We start from the raw sequence: 19,348 nt of genomic DNA on the forward strand, positions 1-19,348 counted from the left end.
CATTGTTAACCTCTTAACAGAACTGTTTCAGGTCATGAAATCATGAAAATTCTCTGGGTCAATTAAAATAACAAAAAAGAAAAAGTGGGAAAGAAGAAACTTTTCGCCATCAGGCAGAAGTGGCAGAAGGAGGGGCATAGCAACAGGAACATGAGACCTCTAGAGAGGCCTTTTCAATTGACATCCTCCTAATGGTTCTGTTAGTACAGTGCATGTGAGTTATCAAAGAGCTTTAAGGACCAGCAGCCCCAAGTCCTTCCTTTTGGACTTTGATTTTTTTTTCCAGTGAAGGGTTATTTCACCCAAACGTATCAGGGATGGGAGATTAGTGCTGGCAGATAGTGTGTTTGGAAATTGGATGAAGGCCAACCCTTTATGGTTGTTTGACCCTTCCTGCCAATCAGAGTGGGATTCACAGAGGATAGGATGCATCCATTCTGAAATTCCTCCCTTTTTTTTAGTTGTGACCTCATGGTGAGAGCATGGTGAAATGGTAGGTACAATTCTATGAGTTCTTTTGCCTTCCCCTTCCAAGAGTTAAGTGGCTGTATTATTTTTACATTGAGTGAGTGGCAGTTCTTTGTTGCTCTCGGCTGAAGGAGTCTCAACTTGCTCTAGCTACTGTTGCCATTAATTGTTTGTTTAGCTGTAACTTGTATTTTGGGAATTGATGGCACTCTAGTGCTGCTCTGAACAGGATAATATTGATATTGTTAGATATATATTGTTAAGTTAATGAGACTTTAAAATCATTTTGAAGGAGTCTTTGAACAGTGCCCAATGTGTCTCTTGGTTGACTCTTATTCTAATAGACATATCATGTTGTTCCCATTCTAATAGACATATTGAAGGGGTACTCTTGTAAGTATGTATTTGATTCTGATTTCAAGTCAATGGATAATGCTAATGGAAGACAGGTGCTGCTGTTTTGCTATATTTTATACTATTTTTTTTTTAAGTTAGAACCAAGAATTTTTGAACAAAACTTGTAAATGGTGAATGCGTAAAAATGACAACTTCATGGAATGATTCATTCTCAGGGTAGTGTTGATAACAAAACAAAGACAGAGAATTCAGTTGCTTTGTGTTTATTCTATTAGCAGATCAGGAAAAAACTTTTCTTTAAACTGAAAAGATATTTGCACAGAGTGTCTTTCTTCAGTTTAAGAGTAATTCTTGCTGCTTTCCACTAAGTCTTCTTTCATTTGCCCTGGGAAAATAAAATAAAATAAAATGTTAGCATTATTATATCAGAGAGGTCAGGCCAGACATAAACCCATCCAATCCTCCAGTTCTAAGTTAAGAGATTTCAGATACATAGGAGTGTAGTTGGGAAAACGGAGATTGAGCCTTCAGCTCATTTATTTCCTCTTCCTTTCACCCTCCCTTTCTTCTCTCACACTCTGAGGGCTCCTTCACACTTCTTTTTTTGGTCTGAGATTTCCTCAGTTTGTCCCATGACTTCTCGACATGGGACTGAGCAGGGTGATATTTATTCCAATTCAGTGTTAAACCACAGGTTTCCCCAGAGAAAACAGCAGGACCAAAATAACAACAACCCCTGCTCAGACCCGTGCCTAGAAGTCATGGGACAAACAGAGGAAATCGAAGACCAAAAGAAGTGCAGATGTGTCCTGGCTTTTCAGCTGTAGTTAGCTATTTTATAATGAACAATAATATTAGTTTGGAGTGTTTGTGGGACCATGTAATGACTAGGCTTGCTCCTCCCCTCAAAAAAGAAAAAGGAGGGAAAATATGCTTCATGACCACAGCCCTCATCGCCTGGATGTTTAACCACCATGAGGCAGATTCTATATGCAATTGCTTACCAAAGTGCATGTGTTATGTTGGTAGAAAAACTGGAGAAACTGGAGGATTCCTCCAAGGGAGAAATCTGCAAATGTGTAAGTGTTTTGTAAGTGGCAACACCTGTGTGAGCTTTTGACACAGCGAAAAGAGCTGTGTTTTCATTTCAGTCCTAAGGATTCAGATAACAAAATATCTTTTTCTTAAAAAAAAGGAATAGAATGTGACATAACCCTTGAGGCTTATCTATATATATATAAAAATGTAGGCATTGCGCATGCAGAGGTCACAGCCTTTCTCCGTAACTGCTGAACCGTAATGTAACAAATTTGGCCACAGCGTTCCATGCCCATCAGGGAGGGATCTGGCATAATTTTTCCCCCAGAAAACCACACCTTTCACACCTAAAATAATGATTAAACACAAAAAAGTGGTGCCCAAATTACACGTCACCACCGGAAGCTCTAAGGACTCCAGCAGCATCCAGTAGAGAGGCAGATCGCATGCTGCTGCCTCCAAAGCTGCGCCGCCAGATGACATCACAAAATTCCACAGCAACCAACTGAAAACAGTCCTTTTGAAGCTACAAGGCCCAGCTTTTTCAATAGGCCGCAGCATTGCCAAGCAGAGAAAAACAAACATAATAGGGGGGCACAGGGATGAGGCACAACAAAGGGAGGGGGAAAACACATAGCCATGGGGAGTAGGGAGGACCCTGAGTCAGCCAAAGCAGTGGGGGGTGGGTTGGGACAGGGAAAACTGAGTAGGCCACAGGCAAAAACAAACAGAATATGGGGCTTTCACAATGGGGGGAGGTGTCACAGGGGTGAGGCACAACAAAGGGGGGACACATAGCCATTGGGGGGGAGAACCCTGAGCCAGCCAAAGCAGTGGGGGGTGGGTTGGGACAGGGAAAACTGAGTAGCCCACAACATTGCCCAGAAAGCCACAGGCAATAACAAACAGAATATGGGCCTTTCACAGGGTGGGGGAATCACAAGGGTGAGGCAAAACAACTGGAGAGGGGACTCACAGGGATGAGGCACAACAAAGGGAGGGGGAAACACATAGCCATGGAGGGGAGGTAGGACCCTGAGTCAGCCAAAGCAGTGGAGGGTGAGGACATTTTCAGGAACACGCGTGGGTGGGGGAGTCTTATTTTTGAAACTTACAGTAGGGGAGTCAGGGTTGGGACAGGGCAGGTGAGGGGACTCTAAAGGGAGACTCTGAAGGTCCATTTAACAGGAAAAGGTCCATTTAACACAAAACCCGCAGCAACACATGACTGGGCCAGCTAGTTATTCAAAATAAGTGAATGTTTTGAGACCCTCTTTGGAGGGGAAGTTTTTATTTCTTGAATGCCTAGGAGGTTACATTTGGAAGGGGACTGAGGACCATAGCTGCCAAGTTATCCCTTTTTTTAAGGGGTTTTCCATTATGCTGAATAGGCTTCCTCGCGAGAAAAGGGAAAACTTGGCAGCTATGCTGAGGACATTATCCCACATCAGGAAATTATGTTACCAAGTGGATTCACCTTTTGCTCCTGTTGCTCACAGGGCCCTTCATGCTTTATTGTTAGTTTGCCGCCACTTTTCCTGAAAAAGAAAGCGATAATTTTATGGCATGGAGACTACACAGTCCTGTTAGTAATGCTGACAAGAGATTTTTGCAGTGTATTGTTTCCATATGTACCAAGGACTTGTATTCCAACAGTTTCCCTTTTGATGCTTCTCTAGGAAATGTCTAAAAAATTAAGAGGAAAAATAGGCCCTATTTACTGAAAGACTGTCCCCCCTCCTTTCCCAAGGGCCTTTACACTACATGCTTATTTTCACTAGAGCAGGGGTCCCCAAACTTACCCAGCTTTGGGCCGGTTCCCCCGGTGCCAATCACACGGCACGCTGGAGGGCGGGGGAACGCGCTTCCATACGCACGCGAACTCGCTTTTTCTGGCGTGGGGCAGCATTGGAAATGGTTTCTGCGCATGCGCAGACGTCATTTCCAGTGCACTTCCGGGGTGGCGCGGCACCGAAAATATTTCTGGCGCCACGCCGACCTGGAGATGGGCAACCGCACCGCACCGGTAAGAGCGGGCAGCATCAGGGGTCGTCGGGGGCCGCACAATTGGCTCACGTGGGCTGCATCCGGCCCACGGGCCTTAGTTAGGGGACCCTGCACTAGAGCATCCTTAGATCCACCAAGGACTTCCCCCTAAGTAATTTCCAGTGATTTAGCTTGCATTAATCTGAGTCTTTCTTTTTTTCTCCAGGAAAAACAGCATATTCATGTACTGAATTCATAGCAAGGCATTTTGAAATGTATAAATTATATGCTTTCTTTCCAACAACAGCTTTATTATTCTCCTGTTGTTGTTTTTATTATTGTTGTTTGTTAGATGGTGGGTTTTTTTTTTACCAAAGTGACCTACATTAAAATATTTTCATACACTGTGACTTACTTTAAAATATTTTCATACACTGGTTAACAGAAATATACCCACCTTTTGGCATCACAAAATAAACACTTGTTTGGATATGTCACACCATTACTGCCACAGACTGGCTTTAATTCTTTTGTGCATAAAGCAGGCTTGCCCTTGGGCGGGACTGGGAATTTACTGCACTCGTCCTATGGAACCAAATATAGAATATTTCTTCAAACATCTGTTATTACCACGAAAAGGTTCATGATGTGCAACACAAGATTTGTGAATTCTACATTTTAATATAAAACCCTTGTGAGGAAGCAAGTAAGTTCCATGAGGAAGCAAAAAGACTTGTCTTTTCAAAGCCATGACAGAGCATCTTAAAGACATCCATCCCTTCACAACAAAACGTTTCCATATCATAAACCTGATACACTGAATTGCATTGGCCAAAGATGAAGATAAAGAAGATTTACTCATCTAGATGGCCAGCATTGTATTTGGAAATGATAGGAAATTCTTTTGCTAAAATGCGAATAGATTAATGAGATACTTATTTACTTTATCTACAGAGCCACACTTGCAAAATCATGCACATCTGTGTGATCTCTCATTACTATTTTCGTTTTGGAAAAGGTTGTACTTCCATTGAATTCTCCTGTACTAATTCAGACTCTTGCATACAGTGTTTAGTAAGAAAAGCATAAGTTGCCACAGAGAATTATAAAGTCAGTTGATTTACCTTTTCCTTACATGGACCCTTGTGGCTTATTATGATACCTTTGGGCGGCATTCAACACTGCACTATTATGAATGTTCTGTCTGTGCAAGTCTGCCAAATGGAATCACCCCCCTTTGTTTCTCCCACATGCTATTCTTGGGGTTCTCCCAACCCTCTGTGGAGCCAATTTAAGGGGGCACAAGGGGAGGGGGGAGGAAATACTGTTGCACAAGCTGACAAGGTTCATTAAGTGATTCCTGCCCAATGATATGTAAATCCAGAACATACCTTTACCTTACATTCTCCTTCATGCTTTATGTCAAGAGGGACGTCACTGTCCCTAAAACAAACAAACAAACAAACAAACAAACAAACAAAAACACAAATAAACAAATGCTTAGAGTCACCAGCCCATAATAAAAACCCTCGTAATGTTCATGCATGGAAGCAGCTTGCAGCACTGTATGCCTAGCGCACAATGAGAGATCTGCCATGAGAGCTCCATTGATTGAAAAATTTACTGGCCTCATCGCTGCACAGAAAACCCACTTGTTTGGACAGGTAACTCCACAGATAGGATGGTAATTACCTCATGTGCTCAGAATATTTGTGCATGGAATGAGGCTGTGGCATTATGCCTATAATACATGCTCCACATTGGAGGATCTGTCAAAAAGTTGGGAAAGTCACTGACCTCTTTGCTGCACAGAAGAGACAAAAGTTATGATAAGTTTTGCCATCGGTACCACAGACAGGCTCGTAAATCCTGGGGCACACTGCTGGTTTGCCCTTCTCTTGTTGTGGGTACTTACTGCAGACATCCGGCTAAGGAAATTGGGGGGTGGGGGGAGAGAAGAAACAGTAACAAAGCACTTAGTGATTGAATGCAATCTTTACAAATAACAAATCTTTGTTCCTCAGCCAAAGGCCATTGTCAATCATCCAGTAGTACAATAACAAAGCAGCATGCCATTCAAAATACTATTAACAAACCCAAATATTAATTCAGTATACAAATATCAACAGTACATGTAAAAAAAGAAAATTGTACACGCACTACTGATATTAGTACGGTATATTGCTTCGAAGGAAGAACAACATATGCACTGACTGCTATTATGCATAGCTGCCAAGTCTCCCGTATTCCCCGGGAAACCCCCGTTTTTCCTGCCGTTTCCTGCTGGCAGCCCAGATTTTAAAAAACCCTGTAAATCCCCTGGATTCTTACCGGCCCAGGGAGGCTCCTTCTGTGCATGTCTGGAGTCTCTGGACATGCGCAGAAGCAATTTCTGGCGCTGCACCCATTTTGGAAATGGGCAGAGCATGTGTAGAAGCAACTTCCGGTGCTGCTCTGCCCAGTTCCAAAATGGCCGCAGCGTGACTTCTGGTGCCGATCCCTGATTTTTCAGTCTGGGAGTTGGCACCTATGCTATTATGGAAAGTGCCAGATACTTTCCTCATCCTTTTCTTTATCTCATATTTAGTTGGTTGGAACTTGAAAAACCCTTGGACTCCCCCCCCCCAATTACTGCTATTTAAATGAAGCTCATGATGGTGTTCCATAAGAAAAACAGAAAATATTCTGAAAAGATCCATTCATTGCCAGAAGTTTCTACTGTGGTGCGCTATACAAGTTATATCAATACAAGAGGACATACCTATTTTTGGAAGCAAAGCAGCACATGGAATTAAGTCATAAAATCCTGGAATCATAGATCTGAAAGTGAGCTCTAAGGTTATATAGTTCAAGTTGCTGCTGATACAAGAAATCTACTATGAAAGTGGTAGGTAGCAACAGAAAACCTATACTTCTAGTACAGGGGTACAGAAGACCTGAAGAACCCCCAATCTTTTACGGGGGTGGGGTGCACCCACATGCAACTCCAGTTGTCCCCTTCATCCAATCAGATTTATCCACCCACAGTTACCTCCAATTTAACTGGAGTAAGCCTCAACTTCTTTTCCTTTCTCCATCCCAAAGCAGCCTGCTGACACCTGCTCAGGATTTCTGCAGACTCGCTAGGACTCAGTGGAGGAAATGTTGTGTGTTGGCATGTAGGCTAGGAGGTATGTCTTAGACTGTCTTGGCATCAAAAATAAGGGTACCTATCTTGGCTCATAAGAACACTGCCAAAGCACAAGTTAAGGCAACACCAAAATGCCACCAAAAAAATGTGCAAGCTTTCAAGTTGTCCAGAACTTTTCACTGGGCTGGATGGTAAACAGAGCCAGGGAAGGGCGTAGGGGGGAAAGTTGGATACTGGAGTAGCTATGCAGTCTGCATCTGGTTACAGTCCCAAGATGGCGAGGAGGCAGCCCACCCCAACCCCAAGCTTCCAAGAACATTTCCCAAGGTTCTGTCATTCGAAAGCGGGCTGTGTTTCAGGTTCCTTTAACAAGCACTTCTTGGTGCAGAAATGGCCATTTTCTAAGCTGTGTGCATCCTCCCTACTTCTGAATTTGCAAGATGTGACGGAAACCGGAACAACAATCTGCTACTTTTCCTTATCACACACAAATATCTGGAACTAACAGTACAGACTATGATGAAGCTCGGTCCTTGCCAAAGTAATTTACGCAACCATCAAAGGAATTAAACACAATACGTATTCCTCTTTCAGTTATTCTGTCGCTTAACTTGGAACATTTAATTTGTTGCTGCAGAATGAATGCAGTGAGTTTCCCAAGCCCATTAAATTCTGCACAGTTCAGCACGATCCTGTCTTTGGCATCAAAGGTGTGAGGTATGGAATATCTCTTTCTCAAACGTATAGCTGAAATGATGCACGTACATGGAACACAATGAAGATGCAGCTATTATTTGGAAGCTGTGAAGGGAGAAGCACCATATTGTGTCCTTCACCTCCATGGAAACAGTAAGGAACAGGAGAAAAGGGGGTTCAGAAAGAAAAGGCACCCAATGGCTGGAATATAGAGCAGAGGGGAGCATTTGCCTAAAAATTGCTGACCATGTGGGAACAGATAAAATGTGATGGAAGGGTGGGATATTTTTTTTTTAAAAAAGCACATGACTAATATGGGATTCCAGTTCTCCACAGATTGCAGAGTTTTGCACACAAGTTGGAGAAATATACAGTCCTGTGTTCTTTATTGCAACAGTATCACTGCTGTTAAAAAGTAACCTATTAGTAGTGATTACCTTTCCTTTACATTCTCCATCATGTTTTATATGAACGTGAACTCCCGCTGCCCTAAAAATAAATTGACACTGTTATATAATTTTTTAAAAAAATGAATGAATCAAATGACATGTTTCACCAAGGAAATGGTAGAAACAGCTGTGTGAATATTTACTCACTGTTCTGCACAGAGTGCGCATTTGTTAGAGTAGGTCACACCATTAGTGCCACAGACAGGTCTATAATCAGCTGTGCAGGGAGCCTGGCCACCTTTCTCTGGTTTGGGAAACTCGCTGCATTCATCCTGCCCAAGGCATTGTAAGTATTATTTCACATTGATAAAAAATGTTCAATCAATCTATATTTCAGTATTTCTATGCCTCCACTGTGAAAACCTTCCCGCAAACCGGCACAGCCTGTTGTTGTACACATCTGCACATTCCTCTTTAAAATATTGCGCAACCTCTCCTTTTTGAGCATGGAAAGATGGTTCATCGCTGTCAAAAAAGTAAGCATAAAAGAGCAAGCAATAGTGAGAGTGCAAACGAGCAAGGCCCCCTGGAGTGTTTCAGAAGTGGTCTAAAGTTGCTGACCCTGATGCGGACCCCAATTTATTTAGGGTAAATCATCTACTGAGCCAGGAATGAGGAAAAATGGAGACAAATAGGCAGAGAACAGACAGATAGACATAGCAAAGAACAGCTCAGAGAGGCAGAGCAAAGCAAAGCAAATGGCTGAAAGTACAAAGAGGTTAAAGAAACAGCCACAGAATGGTAAGCAGAGCTGGTGTCTAGCCTATCAGTAACCTCTTCTGCTCCCTGAGGAAAAGAAAGAAGTGGAGCACAAAATGCTCAGGTGAGCTGTCATCCAGGACACTGTGCAGAAGTATTACTGCCAGTAACTCAGACCAAATAATTGGCCTAAGCCTTCAGAGGGGTTTTTTTTGGGGGGGGGGGAGGTGCCAGAATGAATCTAGCTTTCCTGTTCCTTTCTTTTACTTTTCCAAAATAATTTTTAATCATTGGTGTCATCACCAACAGTCTGATTAGGACTAGAATATGCAAAGCAGCCCATTGTTAGATGGGATCAGGATCTGTGTGCATATGAAAGAACAGAAGAGGAGGGGTCAGAGTCTCCAAGGGCTTCCTAAATGAGCTGTATGAATATGAACCTTAATAAAAAAAATGGTTGGCACTAACCTTCTGTCCGTGATCACCAGAAATCCCTAGAATGGAAATACAGTTCATGTAACATATCTCTATATAAAATGGAGTTATAGGCATTATCTCAAGAAACTGAATACATAGATTCAAAGGTACATTTGCTGCAGTACAAAGGGGCTGTGTGGGATTCATTTTTGTGTTCTCTCTCTCTCTCTCCTTATTTTATAGCCCCTGCTGTCAACAAACATGTTATGTAAGGGAATCTCACACATTTTATTCATTCAGTGATTGACAATGGGGAAGTGCAAACTGAGCTTGTGCTCATTGCTGCTTGCTGCTAGTCCCATTGTGTATGGTGGGAAATGATACACAGAATGTAAGTTAAAACTGCAGAGAGGCTTTGTAGGACCCAGCCTTGTCCCATTTCCCTACCATTCATCTGGGGTTACCCCTACAGCTTCCCTATGGTTTGGAGATAACAAATTGTGTGGCATTTCCCACTAGACATCATGGGATTTGTAGTCCCCCCAAAGGAGAACTGGCATATACCACTTGTTATCGCCTTTCTCGATGAGAGGCTTTTCCTTCTTCTTGCGGAACCTAGCAAGGAAGACAGCCCTGTATGTGAAGGGCTGCCATAGCCCTGTGTTAGAAACAACCTTTTATTGAAAGTGTTGTCTGGTTCAGGACTGATTTGATGATAAAGAAGGGAGAGTAAGGGCCTTGGCTTTGCCCATCAATGCTTAACAGCTGGGGAGCGAACTGAGCAGGCACACATATCACCTGGTCACACAGCCTTCCCTGAAATGACAAGGTGCATTGTATTCCCACTGAAATAAGCACATTAAGTTCTTATTGCTAAGTGTGCATCTATATAAACCAGCAAATGCAAATCAACATCCTATTCCTGTCCATTTCATTCCCTCTTGGGGGTGGAGGGGGCGGGCAGGCGAATGATAGAAATTAATGGGCTCAGAGAAGGTGGAATGGAAGGGAGCTTCTTCAAACGGAACCTGCAAAATGTCTAAATAACTTTTCTTGAACACCTGCCCACATGTCACAGTACCTGAGCTCAGAGGAACTCCTTTAATTGCCCCTCTCCTCCCACAGATTGTTCAAAGTGTCAGGAGCACCCATCCATTAACAAACCACATTTGTAGCTGCAGGTGCTCTTGGCCTCTCAAGGGCCATGCCCCCAAACCTGCAACTTGTGCCCAGAGTTCTAAAAGCCTTGAGGGTCCTGGTGGGTCACCTCTTGGTCTAAAGCTACACAGAAACGTATCTAATGGAATCCATGGCCCTGAGCTAATAAAAAGAGGCCAGAAGGTACTAGAATTAAAGGCTACTCACCTGAGAAGAAGAAGCAAAATGCAAGGAAGCTGAAGAGGGTGAAGGTGTATGTCATCTTCACGGTGGTATGTACACTGTCGGTTAGTACTAAACCCAGACAATGGACACATGGAACTCTGCAAAGTTCTGGCATATATATACTCTTCTGGGCACATCCTTCATCATGATAAGAGTATGATTTCCAAAGACCACATTTCATGTCAGATACTAAGAATGGATAAGGGAAAATCCCTCCCAGTGAGAACGGAAATGCTAATTACATTTTTTGAATAACATTTAGTCTTTTTTTAAACAAACAAGCCTTTTCACATCAATCACACTGGCAGCTGGATAATCACTTCTGACTCTCATCACTTTAATAGGTTTCTGACAATGATTTTTTTTTATCATGGTTTAATAATAGCAATCTGTAATGCTTCTATTCTCAGGAGCTGGGCACTCACAGATTTTCTCACATCGGGGCTGAGATCTGGCTGCAAAGGTTTATAGAAATCCACTATATTTTTCAGATTGGGGCACCTGTTTTCACCTAATCTATTCCAAACTGACTTTTTTTGTGTGAGGAATCTCCTTTATGATACATGCACCCCCACCCCCTACAAATGTAGCTAAGGCTTAAATCCTATGAGACACACTGAATTCAACCAGTCTGAACTTCTGAATAGCCATGAATAGGGTTGTACTGTAACTTCCGAAAAAACTTAGAAGGGTTTTTATTTTGCTTGCAAGTTAGCATCTTAGTGCTCTTAAAAGTTACTGGGCATGAGCCAACCAATAAACTTTTAATCCCTGTTTATTTCAGGGGACAGATTGAGCATGTACAGTTGAAGAATTAAGGAAGCTGAGTGGAAGGTTGGGGAAGCCTGTGCCAGAGGCAGATTTAGGGGAGATTTGCACCAACCTCAGGGGTTCTGGTGTGCGTATCGTGACAACTATGATGGAGAATGGAAGGCGGGGGGTGTGCCACTAAAATTTGAGACCCGAAGGTCCACCACTGCCTGTGCTAGAGAGTTATGCAATAAAAATATATAATGAAAGCAAGCATGTCTTCCTGCTTGCAGAAGAGGTTGTGACTCATGAACTGCAATAGCTTTTATAGCTCTGGGCAAACTTTTGTGCAAATGAGCTTGCAGAACAGGAGTAGTGGCTATTTCCCTTCATCTCACAGCCCTTTCAATTCAACGGCAGGAATATGTAGTTATCATCAATTGCCCCCATTTGATTGATATTGCATCCAGTGTAGTACTGTTGTGCCTAAATCTGGCTTTAAACTCAAATTTTAGACTATATTCTCAACTTATGCTTAAGAGCTCTCAGAGGGCAGCTGTCTCAAGATCAAGAATGATCAGGAACAGGGGTCAGCAAACTTTTTCAGCAGGGGGCTGGTCCACTGTCCCTCAGACCATGTGGGGGGCAGGACTATATTTTTTGGGGGAAATAATGAACAAATTCCTAAGCCCCACAGATAACCCAGAGATGTATTTTAAATAAAAGCACACCTTCTACTCATGTAAAAACACTAGGCAGGCCCCACAAATAACCCAGATGCATTTTAAATAAAAGGGCACATTCTACGCATGTAAAACCACGCTGATTCCTGGATCGTCCGCGGGCTGGATTTAGAAGGCGATTGGGCCGGATCCAGCCCCCGGGCCTTAGTTTGCCTACCCATGATCAGGAAGCTGGAACAAGTTCCCTATGAGGAAAGATTACAACATTTGGGGCTTTTTAGTTTTGAGAAAAGGCAAGCAAGAGGCAAAGAAGGTGTGTATAAAATTATTCATTCTGTAGAGAAAGCTGACAGAGAAAGTTTTTCTTTCTTATAAAACTGGAATGTTGGAAGATAGAGGACAGACGAAAGGCACTATGGCTTCACACCATGCATAGTTCAGCTAAATTCACTTCCCCAAGAGGTAGTGGTGGCCAACAATATGGGTGACTTTAAGAGGATGAAACAAATTCATGGAGGATAAGGTTATCAATGGTTATTAGCTATGATGGTTAAGTTCTACCTCCACTATAAAGGCAGCATGCCCCTGAAAACGGGTTGCCAAGAACCACAAGTGGGGAGAATTCTGTTGCATGTAGGTCCTGCTTGCATAGGCATCTGGTTGGCCACTTTGGGAATAGAATGCTGGGCTAGATGGGCACATGGCCTGATCCAGTAGAATCTTCTGATGTTCTTCTGTTGGCTTCCTTTCATCCTCTACAAAGTGACTGAAGGTTCACCTCCTTTGATAGTCCCCTGATGCAGCTTCTCCCCCTGTCCCCAAACCTCAAGAGATATTAACCATACGGTATATCTCTAATGCTGCTTGTTTTGTACTGGAATGCTGAATTAGAATGTGCCTGGCATCTTTCTTTCCACCACCCCATCCCCACCAAATAGCTGTGCTTTCAGTAAGCGCCATGGATCCAGTGCACGTAACAATACAAAGGTCAGATTCTCAGCATTTTGAAACCACCTTCCCATGCTTCACTGACATTATAAACCAGAAATGGTATGCTCGGGTTTACTTCTTTCCCAACCAGGTTACAAGGTTACTTCTTTCCCAACCAGCTCCACTAAAAAACAGGGCAAGTTGGCGTCATAGGCCATATTTTGTATGTTATAGGGATTTACAACAGTTGCAGTTCAGTCTTGGCAATGCAGTGTTCTTTTTATTGTGCTGGCCCTGAAGAGATGGAATGATTGGACAATTGTTATCAAGATCAGTGATGATCAAGTGATGGCCTTCAGGCTTATTTTAAGAATAAAGTCCCAGAAAATACAGAAATTAACCTGATCTAAACATTAGTAAATATTAGCAGCTTATCAGCTCATTTCAGAAGAGATTTCCTTTGAAATATGCAGCAGTATAATTAATTAATTAATTAATTAATTAGCTAGCATTGTTAATATATTGGGGCTGTGGGGGGTGGGGCTATGCTGACTAGCCCAGACATCTCTGCATTGGTGTGAATATCTGCAAAGGTGAAGTGTTGGTGTGTATAGCTGCACAAATTGGCAGCTTTTCTAGTGGAAAGGTGAGACAGTAACTTTTATAAGTAAACATACCATTAAGAAACTAATGTGTCCAGAGGCTTCTGTTTGATTGGGAACTCTGAGAACTAGCAGTTCCTGATGGCATGGAAGACTTTGTGCATACATAGAAGCAACAATTTCCTCTTGAGCAAATGTCTGTGAGGGGCTGGGCAAATGGGGCACTTACCCCACTGTAGGGCTAGCTGATGCACATACATATTCATTCATCTTCCCATTCACCCATTCACTCAACTCACGAGTCCCAACTAGTGAAAAAGACCAGTGCCTTTCTTCATAATTGCTAAGGCTGAGATGAATTTCAAATGTACCCAAACCAGCAATTCAACAGCCTATGTATCTCCTCCACACATTACGCTGTCACATCTTGCAGAGAACACATCTGACACCTACCCAAGGGAAGCACTAACCATTATGTATCAGGCCTTAGAGAAATCCAGGAGGTGCAGTGTTAGTATATATGTTTGCAACATGTTTTTTGAGCTAGAGCCCAGGATTGAATCCTTGCTAGAGACAGAGACAGTGACAGAGACTTGAATGATGGCAGCTGAATAGAAGAGGCAATACAGCTTTGATCAAGTCTTCAAATGTTGCTTCTACTGGAAATCAGAGGACCCTTCTTTCTAATTCAAAACCCTATTTCCTTTTATGTATTGCTCTGCTCTACAAACTGGATTTTCTGGATCACCCAGTTCCTTCAACATTTCTCCCCAGTTTACATTCAAAGAGGGGGTCAGGTTATTTTCTTTATTAAGCTATGGAGCAATAGCCAGCTTTATGAGAGATTCTTCATTTGAGCCCTGTGGTCATGATCTTCTCCTTTGGCAATCACTCGTAGCCGAGTAAGATTGTCTTCCACAAACACAGTCTTAATAGTGTACTGTATCCATAGCTGCCAAGTTATCCCTTTTTTAAAGGGATTTTCCCTTATGCTGAATAGGCTTCCTCGCAAGAAAAGGGAAAACTTGGCAGCTATGACTGTATCTGTATGTGACTGTGGAGGCCAATTCTGGATCCACACGTCCTTCCACAGTGGGATCATAGGCGTCTGGGTGGAAGTTGATCACAGTGAGGGTTTACTAAACCTGTCTTCCTCTTAGCTCATTTCTCCTTTTCGCCCTTCTTCAAAGTCCATTGCACCTTTGGTAATGCTGTTTTCGAGCCCTGCTGTCTAGTCATGATAGGATGGTATCAATACTGCACTTGGATTGTATTGATCTTCTTCATGCAGGATAAAAAGAAGTTTTCAACATGTTTTTCTCCCAGGGTTTTTTCTGTATGTTCTCAGTTTGGGATCCTATGTAGTACACTAGGACAAAACTTAATGGCTTACTTCTTTTAAACCCTTGCTGCTCTCTGTGTCAGTTTGGTTTTGTTAGAGACATTACACTGTATATTTAACCAAACATTTGTCCATCCATTGCCTGTACAAATCCAAGTCAGCAATCACCTGCATTTGTTCTAACTTCATTTCTTCTAACATCTCCAAATGTTGCTGAACTACATCATCTCTGACCATTGATGGGAGTTAGAGTCCAACATCTGGAGGGACACAACTTCTCTATCTGTGTTCCATTTGTCATATGTTTTGCTTCTGACCTGTTCATAACAATTTGAGTGAGGTTCATTCTTTCCCCTAAAACAAAGGTAGCTCCAGGGGCAGCTAGCTGAGAGAACCCCTCTCTTCAGGCCTATGTCCTTCTCTCCAGGAGTTGGTCTTCAGAAACTCTTGCCGATGTTATTGTGGTAGCAATGGCTCAGTAGCTTGACCCTTGTGGAGAACTTTTGGAGAACATCAGAGGGCAACACAGAATCTTCAATCATGGCCTAACTATTTAAGACAGAGTTGGTGAATCTGCTGCACCCATCTGTCACTGACCATTGACCATGCTGGTTTGAGCTGATGGACTTTGTAGTCTGGTGTGGGAAACAGGTTCTATTGTTTCAATAGAACAATATTTGCTATCCAGGCCATTTTTCTTTCCATTAGTGGCCAGATGGCCTGTGAGGTAGACCTCTTAAGTTTTGCTCCTTCTATCTAGTTGTGTTCCCTTTCCATCTGTTCTCCCATTGTTACCCACAGGTGGTATCAGCTAATAGTAAGGAGCTCATAGTTATTCCTTACCTCTACCTTGTATTCCTTACCCCTACCTTGGGCTTAGAGTGAGGAGGGTAGGTTTCCCCTCCACATCTTAATTTGCTACTTCCTTCCTGACAATGCCCTACAAACCTTCTTTGTCCAAATCTAGTTTTAGATTATTCAGCCTCCTTCTCCTGTCCTTTTCTGAAATGTCACTTTGCTAACAAAACTTCTGTTTTCCAGGATTTTGTAGGACCATACAAATGTTCTGTGCTTGTTCTAACTCAAGGGCTCTTAAACCCAGGGCCCACTTGGGGAGGCTAAAAAATGGAGCTCTCCAGTCACAAAATGGCAGTGCAGGTGGCTGAAGGCAGAATTTAACATAATTGGCTGGCAATTAGTGACAATTTTCAGTTTTCTCTCTTTGGAAATTGCTGGATTCTTTGCCACAGTTATTTCTTTGCAGCAAGGAACCCCAAAGTTCAGCTTTCTTCAAGCTAAGTAGAGACATTGGCTTTGGGATAATGTGACAACCTCATATTTTAGGGAAACAATTGCTGATCCGTCCCTTGGCATGTGTCGATGTGAACACCTGAACAGGACTGAAGTAAAATCTGAATGCTGCGGCAAGTAACCGCTCACCAGAAAGGAACTTCCTAAATCCCTTTGCAGGAAAATGTATAACTGAAATATTAATGTACAACTGGCCTACATATTTATTTGTACATATGTTTGGTTATTTCCCTAAAATCTGGACAGATGTGATCTATAGACACCACATTCTTTCCCTGTTTCTGATATGCAATGAGAATCAATAGCTCCTGGGTAGTACAATCCAGACACAGTTATGATTGTCAATATTCCATTGAAATCAATGGCACTGGAAAGTGTGGGATAATACTTGCTTTGATGCAACACCATCAAACCTTGATGCAAGCAAAGCAGAATGAACGCTCAATTTCTTACAAATTCTGAACAAGTATTATGTGGCACCTGTAAAAGTGCCAGTTCCACTGATCAAAGCAGTCTAGGGGTCATATATTTGGTAGGGCGATCTTGTAGGTAAACTAGTCCCAAGCTATTAAAGACTTTATATACTAACCGTAACACCGTGAACTTAGCCCAGTAGCAAGTTGGCAAGCAGTGGTTGTCTCACTCCTGTCAGCAATCATGCTGCAGAATTCTGTACTAACCACAGCTTCTGGATAAAGATCAAAGGAAGCCCCACATACACTGACATTCGGCGAGGGTTAGAACCTTGATGTACTGCCCACAATTTCATTGTGTGAATAAATATGAAAGCCCACAATATTAACAACTTCAAATATTGTGTCCAAAAATGTCACATCAGTAAATTATAGAATGGGGATTTGATTTCACAAGTCTAGTTTTTCTAAAGCAAGATGAAACATTAATTTAACGCATTTCTTATATTTTATCTTCTTTTCTTTTGAGGATTATTATTATTTTCTAATTCTAGGTTCCACTGCTAAAGAGATAAGAGTGAGTTCATTTTACTCTTTGTCTTATTTGAGGAGAAACTGTTGAAATCCCATTTAGTTAGGAGCAAATTGCCTAATCTCTCATGCTCCAAACTTTACTGGACCAACATTGCATTCTTCACTTGCTAATTTTCACATGGACTTTTAAAGAACAATCCTAAGCGTGTTTATGCAGCAGCAAATACCACTGAGTTCAACGGAATTTACCGCCTAGTAATTCTGTTCAGGATTGAAGCATTAAAATGCACCCTCCAAAAACCACACACATTAAAATTTCATTTTTTTGGTCAGTTCTTGCATATGATCCACATTTTTACTGAGTGAAATATTGCAATCCAAAATGTATTTCAAACATTTGGTTTGGCTGTTCATCAGTTTAAAGTACAAGGTGAATATTTCTTATGACAGCACCCCATCATGTGGCAAGAGGTGGTACTTACGATACCAGCCGTTAAAGTACTTTGTGGTTTTTCCTCTCTTCCTGGTGTGGTAAATTCCAGAAATCACCAGCTGAGGGCATGTTCGTTTTTTTAAAAAAATATTTTAAATCTATATCCCCACCTCCTGATGGATTTTTCATTTATTTGTAATATTTGTGCCATCCTCTTTTTAGGAGTTCAGAGTGCCACTATAGCTGTGTTGGTACAATGAGGTGAAGTTAAGTTAGGCTAAGGAAGGAGCAGATAACTCTTTCAGCCCAAAGGCCTTGGAAACCTTCCAAGGACTACATGCCTGTGGTGCTGGGAGCAATAATACATATTTTACAGGCTAGTTTCTACAACACTGAAACATACCTCTATGGAGGCGTCTCCATCTCCATCGTTCTGCCCGGACACTGAGGTCCAGCACCGAGGGCCTTCTGGCGGTTCCCTCATTGCGAGAAGCCAAGTTGCAGGGAACTAGACAGAGGGCCTTCTTGGTAGTGGCGCCCGCCCTGTGGAACGCCCTCCCAACAGATGTCAAAAAGGAAAACAACTACCAGACTTTTAGAAGACATCTGAAGGCAGCCCTGTTCAGGGAGGCTTTTAATGTTTAATAGATTATTGTGTTTTATTTTTCTGTTGGAAGCCACCCAGAGTGGCTGGGAAAACCCAGCCAGATGGGCGGGGTATAAATTATTATTATTATTATTATTATTATTATTATTATTATTATTATTCCAAAGCTAAATATTTTTATGAACACTGAAAACACATGGCCCTTCTGTTTCAAGAGAATGGTGTGCAAGTTCTGTTACGCACAATAGAATATCGCAGAAAACACAGCTGAAGTCACTCTGAAAGAAGATATTGGAGGCACTCCAAATCATTTGCCCATGGACCTGCACAGAAAATGGCAGATCTAGCTGAAAGGGAACACACGGAGATCTGCATCAAGCATTGCCATGAATCCCTAATTATTATTATTGTGTGATTGTAATGTTCTTGTATAATCTTAGTAGGTTGCATAATCTTAGAAGTTGTGTGGCTCTGAGGGGGGCATGGCTGTGACAAGTGCTTTTTTCCAGCTGGAACTCAACTTTCCAGCACCTCTCAGCTGGGCCCTGGAAGTGGGGGCAGAGACCTGACCAGCCCCTCTGTGCCTTCAGCTCATGAGGAGACCCTCCCCAGAGAGGCTCTCTTCACGAGCTGAAGGCACAGAGGGGCTTTGCTGAGTCTCTTCGACCTTCCAGCTATTGCACCTCAGCTGAGCAACCACAAGTCGAAGCGGCACAGGGGAGGGAGCTTGGTAAACTGCTTACCTGAGATGTGGAAGCCTCTCTGTGCCTCAGCTAAGCAAGCCCCCCACACCACTGATCTGGCTCACACAAGCTGGAGAGGTGCAGTGGGGGCTCATTAAACTCCTCAACTGAGGCATGGAAGGCTCCCCTCCCCTCATCTGAGCACCCTCAACAGATCTTCTTTGGGCTCTGAGGTGTGTGGCTATCATGAAGATACCTTGAACTTCTGAATTTGTCACTATACAGTGGTACCTCCGTTTAAGTACAGAGTTGGTTCCGGAAGTCTGTACTTAACCTGAAGCGTACCTGAAGCCCTGTCCCTACCCCATATCACTCACCACCAATGAAAACTGATAAATGAATAGAAAGAGAGCCTACCCACATGATGCTGACACAAA

The 19,348-nt window shown here is 42.5% G+C and overlaps 1 protein-coding gene across 3 annotated transcripts; it reads right to left on the bottom strand.

Moving 5' to 3' along the window:
* Positions 1 to 1,072: 1,072 nt before the first annotated feature.
* Positions 1,073 to 10,737, bottom strand: LOC132591736 (ovomucoid-like). Of its 3 annotated transcripts, none has more exons than XM_060271719.1 (9): positions 10,606 to 10,737; positions 9,292 to 9,317; positions 8,272 to 8,396; positions 8,113 to 8,164; positions 5,647 to 5,777; positions 5,247 to 5,292; positions 4,307 to 4,434; positions 3,341 to 3,401; positions 1,073 to 1,210 (listed from the first exon to the last, which is right to left on the bottom strand). In XM_060271719.1, exons 1-9 carry the CDS (start codon positions 10,658 to 10,660, stop codon positions 1,202 to 1,204), a joined length of 633 nt encoding a protein of 210 aa, XP_060127702.1. In that variant the 5' UTR covers positions 10,661 to 10,737; the 3' UTR covers positions 1,073 to 1,201. The 3 variants fall into 3 exon arrangements, with proteins under 3 accessions (XP_060127702.1, XP_060127701.1, XP_060127703.1); XM_060271718.1 differs by having other exon boundaries at positions 5,241 to 5,292; XM_060271720.1 differs by lacking the exons at positions 8,113 to 8,164; positions 8,272 to 8,396 and having other exon boundaries at positions 5,241 to 5,292; positions 10,606 to 10,736.
* Between the last annotated feature and the right edge of the window lie 8,611 nt (positions 10,738 to 19,348).

Source organism: Zootoca vivipara, chromosome 2 (genome assembly GCF_963506605.1).
Source record: "Zootoca vivipara chromosome 2, rZooViv1.1, whole genome shotgun sequence".
NCBI lineage: Eukaryota > Metazoa > Chordata > Lepidosauria > Squamata > Lacertidae > Zootoca > Zootoca vivipara.